The sequence below is a fragment of the Pyrus communis genome, chromosome 7 (assembly GCF_041283825.1).
Source record: "Pyrus communis isolate YQ-2024b chromosome 7, ASM4128382v1, whole genome shotgun sequence".
In the NCBI taxonomy this organism is placed as follows: Eukaryota; Viridiplantae; Streptophyta; class Magnoliopsida; order Rosales; family Rosaceae; genus Pyrus; species Pyrus communis.
This window is the reverse complement of record NC_142571.1, coordinates 10,189,590-10,195,589: the sequence shown is the minus strand read 5'-3', so window position 1 is coordinate 10,195,589 and position 6,000 is coordinate 10,189,590. Positions and strand designations below refer to the sequence as shown.

General features: G+C 39.5%; 1 protein-coding gene across 7 annotated transcripts; it reads right to left on the bottom strand.

Annotated features, from left to right (window-relative positions):
• Window positions 1-3,677: 3,677 nt before the first annotated feature.
• Window positions 3,678-5,922, bottom strand: LOC137734970 (Polynucleotidyl transferase, ribonuclease H-like superfamily protein). 7 transcript variants are annotated; one of them, XM_088696243.1, is made up of 6 exons: window positions 5,444-5,922; window positions 5,298-5,357; window positions 4,860-4,972; window positions 4,523-4,591; window positions 4,141-4,192; window positions 3,678-4,013 (listed from the first exon to the last, which is right to left on the bottom strand). In XM_088696243.1, exons 1-6 carry the CDS (start codon window positions 5,717-5,719, stop codon window positions 3,876-3,878), a joined length of 708 nt encoding a protein of 235 aa, XP_088552369.1. In that variant the 5' UTR covers window positions 5,720-5,922; the 3' UTR covers window positions 3,678-3,875. The 7 variants fall into 7 exon arrangements, with proteins under 7 accessions (XP_088552369.1, XP_068330414.2, XP_068330412.2 ...); XM_068474313.2 differs by having other exon boundaries at window positions 5,429-5,906; XM_068474311.2 differs by having other exon boundaries at window positions 4,123-4,192; window positions 5,429-5,893.
• Window positions 5,923-6,000: the final 78 nt, after the last annotated feature.

The following is a 6,000-nucleotide window of genomic DNA, read 5'->3' as shown; positions in this document are numbered from 1 at the left end:
GTAACCAATTTCTGCCGAGGATGGCATTATGAGGGGTTGAATAATCCATCACGTGGAAGGTTACTAGGTGGTTATAGGGTTCGACCTGGCCGACGAACTTCATGGTTCATAGGAACCGCATTGGTGCCTCATTAAAGATATGAGGGGTTATCTTCCCTTTATTGATGCTATCGAGAATCCCCATCTTTTCAGCGGCATCTTTGAAGAGGACGCTAAATCCTGAAACATTATCAACTAATACGCGACTGACTAGGGCGTTCGAGATTTGGACCTTAGTGACGAGGGCATCGTTGTGAGGCTAGTGGACAGTCAGGATGACTCTCTAAACGTCAAATCGATCACCTCCTTCCTTTAAGTAGCCAATTTCTCAAAGCTAGAAACTGCTTCTTGGAGATTTTTGATGTGGGCCCTTATATCAACGAGTCGAGCCTTTAGCCAATGGATTGTGACCACCTCCAAGGATAGAGAAATATTCATGACATCTTCCGACATCTCATCAATGGAAGTGACACCATTGTGCCCTTAGTAGGCGTCTTCTGGGGAGATGGTTAGGCTTTTGTTGTTGACTGAGCCTTTTGACATGTCAGAAAGCGAAATGGTCTGGTCAAGAGGAATATGGGTACTTTTTCAATGAAAGCACCAATTGTTGGTACCAAATTTGTGTACCTCCGTGAGCAGCGGTTGAGCATAAATCCTTGTAATCATGAGCAACCAACAAAACAGGGAAACGATCATAAGCAAACCTTAAGCCGGAGGGTGTGCTGGTGGAAAGCTTTACGACGATCAAGTTAGTGAATGGTTTGAGATTCAAGCAGTGGGCAAGAAAATTCAAGTGCATAGATTACGTTAACATAGATGAAACTTAGAATGGTGTATTTATGCTGTGGGAGATATAGACCTTTTTTGGATAAAATCATCGTTCTAAGTCGGGAGAATCCTAGAGGATATCTAGTAAGTAGATATTGCATCCTGTTAGGAGTTGTGACAACACACGCCTATCCTTAGATTGTTGGGACTTTAAGGCTTATAGGATTTGATTGTGTCCATATCTAGATCAGATCGCGTGTCTTGCGGAACAAGCATGGTTATCCATCGGAGCTTTTAGGACTCTGCCTATTGCCTTGGAGTAGAGTGACGGTGGCACCCTGCTTCGTTTGATATAGCTTCGTCCGGAGCTAGTGAGTCCATAACTGGACTTCTGAGGTAACAGTATTCGGATCAGCCTTACTCCACCCCTAAAAAATGCGTTGACACAAACGATCTCCACCCTTACAAAATGCACTGCCCATTTAAAATATTATTAAATTGTTTATAAAATAATAAATAAAAAATAGTTTTAATTTCGGATAGGATTAAATAAATATGAAGTTGCATAAAGTACTAAAAATTAAGACGAAATTAAATAAAGTGCTAAAAATAAATACGAAATTATACAAAGTCTGTGGAGCTAGGATATGTGGTGCTAGGATCTTCGTTGCTAGAATTTGTGTAGCTAGAATTCCCTCAACTTGTTTCCGCGTCTCTTGCACCACATCTCTTTTTTTTCGATGTCCAAAAATATTTTGAATTTGGAGACAATCCTACTAGAGGCTTGTTCATAGTGTCACGATCTGCTTGAGCCATCCTTTCTTCTCTAAGCATCTCGTTTTCTCGATTAAGTGCTTCTCTAATAATCTCGTTTTCTCGATTAACTATTTCTTTTTATCTCTCAGTAGCTGCTAATATTGCTGCCATAGCAGCAACTTTTTCCTCATCTCTAACCGCTTCCTGCATCACGTCTCTTAGTCTTTTTTTGGAAGAACTCCTTTTTTTCTTTGCTACCTTCTTACCTTTAGGCCTTAGGGACTGACAAGTGGCCTAGGTCTCTGACACTTTTTTAGGCGTCCCTTCTAGCACTTCTTCAAATGTGTCTTCTTCCTGTGCGGTCGTGTCTTCTTCTTGTTCGGCCGTGTCTGTTTTTGGCGAACTGGGTAGACCCATGCCCTGCATGACAACTTTTGGACTAGGTGCCACAATTCTATATATGGGTCAATCTTTGACAATTTGCCAACATTCCCATTTGTTGAATGATTTGTTGTGGTTCTTCGCATTGTAGAATGCTTGTGCTTGTAGTGTCTATAAATGTGGGATAAGACAATATTATAAAATGCGAGTGTAACACAAATAAATAAATTAAAATATTGATGTGGGTGGAATACATATAAATAAATAATAATATTGTCACTTGATCCGCTAAACTTGTCCCACTACATAAATTAACGGAAGCATGATAAATACCGTTTTTCCAACAAGTAAAGGATGCGTTGAGTTTTTTTCCAACAACCTTGAAGACCTTGACTACTTCTAGCGTCTTTCCCATGTACATCGCAAAACGCTTTAGTAATTTTACTCCACATTTCTCGTTTATCCATCTCATTACCCGTAATCGGGTCATGAGTAGTGTGAACCCAACATTCACACAACATAACATCTTCGATGAGCTTCCACGCAGTCATTTTTTTCCTCTAAAAAATTATATGAAAACTTTGGTAGAAAGTGTTGAAAATATTGAAATGTGGTGTAAGGTGGAAGATGAGAGTTAGATATATATAGAAAAATTAAAATAAAATATTTAAATTTTTTCTGTATTTTTTAACAATTTTTAATAGTTTTTAATTAATTTTAATTTAGTTAATTAATCTGGATCGTTGAATTTGAAAAAGATTCAAATCCAATAGCCTCTACGTTGACACATGGCCAACGGTCATAATTCTGACCGTTGTGCTTTTTTTTTTTACTTTTTTGGGGGGGAAAACATGGACCGTTAATCTCTGGATCGAACAGTTCAGATCAAGCCACATCACTAGCTGCTGGATGTCAAATTCAAAATTTTTTGACTGTTGGAAATACAATGATAAAAAAAACTAGCCGTTGGAAATCCAACAACCTAGAAACAAACACGTGGCCTCCCTATCAGATCCCTAAGTGCACTTGCGCTGGTAGGCCACCCCTATGTTTTCTTGTCGGGATGCACGCACCTGGTGCAAAAAAAAAAAAAAATTTAAACTGCCCTGCAACGTCACGCTGGCATCAACTTGACGTCAAGCGGGCCGTCCCATAGCTCAATCCATTTTGGGCTGGCCTGGAGACCAGCTTAGGCTGGGTGTCGTCCTATCCACTGGGCTAGAGGGGATTGGTTGGGTGCCGATCTAAAAGTCCCTGGTAGACATGCTCTAAGTAAATTTTATATATTGTATGAATAAGTGCTTTATTATACTTAAAAAAGACACATAATTGTATTGTGATATATCAATTGCAAAATATAATGCCTACGGATTATAAAGCATTAACACATATTACAAACATGGTAACAAGCATATAATGAGTTCATCCAAGTATTTAACAATTATATTACATTTTATTGACAAAATAAAATGCGCAATAGAAGTTATTAATATTCTATCTAAATGAGAGTTGCAACCTGGACAGGTGCTTAGGTGGGCATCTAAGCGGGCTAGGCGGACGCCTAAGTGGGTCTAGGTGCACTTTCTTTAATTTTCAAACGCCACAGGACTAACCGGTATGGTGACCAGCTGCCTAGCCTACACGGAGCTTAGACGGTGCTAGGTGGGAATTTTTAGAATGGTGATTATGATGCAATACAAAGAAAAGTAACTGGTAGTAATGCATATCCAAGCTAGAAGAAGAAAATTTGGCTATATGCTTAGAGCATTTGTACTGATTTCTTGCAACCGGAGCATGTACGAGTCACATTTTTCTGTTTTCCCCTTCCGTTTTGTTATCCCATCCCATTGTAATACTGCAATTACAACTTTGAACATTCACATACATACTTTTGGGCATACGTACTGAGTTTCACGGTTGACATTGAATCGTCAATCCTCGTAATCTTCATCAAAAAAATCGGTATCTTTAGGCGGGCCTCTTCGAAGTTTGTCTTGAAGATCCAGATTCCTGGGCAGTACGAGCTCCGTGCCCTCACCTGACATGGAAAAATATCTCTCCAGCACCATCTGCATCCAGAAAATGAAAAAAACATACCTCTAATTATATTCTACAGTGCTCGCTTCTTGAATACATGCGCCAAAGATGAGCAAATTCATAAAGCTTATAGCACTTAACTAAGAATGTATTGCGTACCACAGCAGCATAGGCATCGATTTGGCTTTGTCGATCAGACTTGTCGAGTCCCCTGAAAACAGACTTCATATCATGTGAGAAATGACAAAACACCCTAGAGTTTCCTAGTGATAAGATGAAGCATACGACTACTGACATTACTTCTTCAGTATGCATACTGCAGCTTTTCGGACCTAAAGATTAATCTATAACTCAAGTCTCATAAAGAACTATAGAAGTCCAATTCCCACTATAACGTGCCATTTAGTGTTCAAAACCAAAAATTATACGATGCTCGAGAAAGAAAGCACACATTATGACAGTCAACAGCCATCTTTAAACAATGCAAAGAAGTATTCAATCATTGGGAAAAAGGTGATTTGGTAAAAGTAGAAAGGATTACATGTTAATCATCCGATCCATGGCTTCCATTGACGTCCCATTTTCATCTTGCAGGTACACTCTCCAACCCCTGAAATTCGAAGTTTCAGTTTACACTTCCCCACTACAAGATATAATCACGATGCTCGTTGTTTAGAACAAACCAAAATTAACGACACAACGAATTTGTAAGACCAAACACAACAAATCACAAATAGCAAAAACCAGCATCGACCCAACAAATCTTTGATTTTATAAATCCTTCGTGCCATTTATGAGAAGACATTGCAAATTTTATTTTGAAAGCAAAAATTGATTAACAAGTAAACAAATCAGTAACATTAGTATTGAGTTAACACCTCTCAGCGGCACTAACAGCAAGCCTTCCAACAACGCTACGAACTTTGTTAGACTGAGGCGTCTCTTTCCCATCACTCGATTTCGGAAGCCCAACTATGAACTCATCTGCCTCCTACACTTTTTTCTTTTTCTTATTGATTAATTAATCCATTTATAAAAACAAAACGAAAAATTGGAGAATTGGTCCTATAGTCGTCAAATTGTGGATTTTTGGATAACCCCGTTAGAACTTTCAAACTTTATCTGCCCGAACACTTCATTTCGGACGTAAGTTCTAACGGTATTAACCAAAAAGAACCATTACTCTATTTTATGACAATTTATCTTTTACAATACTAAATTTACAATTAGACGAAAATAGAAGGACAAATACTCCAACTTTCTCAAGGAACAAATAATATTGAAAAATAGTTTAAAATATAACATCAATTTTATACCTGCTTCTTTGCAATCTCAAGCAGCTGATCCTCAAGCTTCTGCCCTCTCAAATTCAATACCTACACAATTAAGAACGAAATTAAATTAAATTAAAGAAATAAAATAAATTTTGTTGTTGGGGGATAATTACGGTGAGAGGACGGACGGTGAAGCCTTTGCTGACGGCAAGGCCGGTGCGTGACAGTCCCAAATCTACCCCTACGCTAAACCCGCCTCTCCATTGCGGGTCTCGCTTCCGGCGGAGAGCATTTGGTGGAATTTCATCTATGGAGACCGCCCTTATACGAGGACCCTTTTTACGGTTTTGGGTGAGAGAGAGATGAAGGGACGCAGGGACATTTTGGACTTTAGGAACGGTGCGTCTCTGGAGCGGAAGGAGTTCGGTTTGTGACGGCGGAGCTGCTAGTCGATGACAAAACATTTTTGAGGCGGAGGGAGGGAGATTATGAATTAAGTGAGGATAATGAATCAACGAGTTTGAGTTCTGTTATGGACTCCGGTGGGCATGGCGGTGGAGAGAGAGGAGGGGAGGAGGGGAGTGGGGTGGCGGCGCTGTGCTTCGCGCTTTACGGCGGGTGGGTTTCTTTTGGACAACAAAATCAAGGGGTGGGTTTACGGGAGGGTAAGATGGAAGATTTTTGGAATTCATTTTTTTAATATCTTTTTACAGTGGTTTGTAGCACGGGAAATTATTTTTGTAGA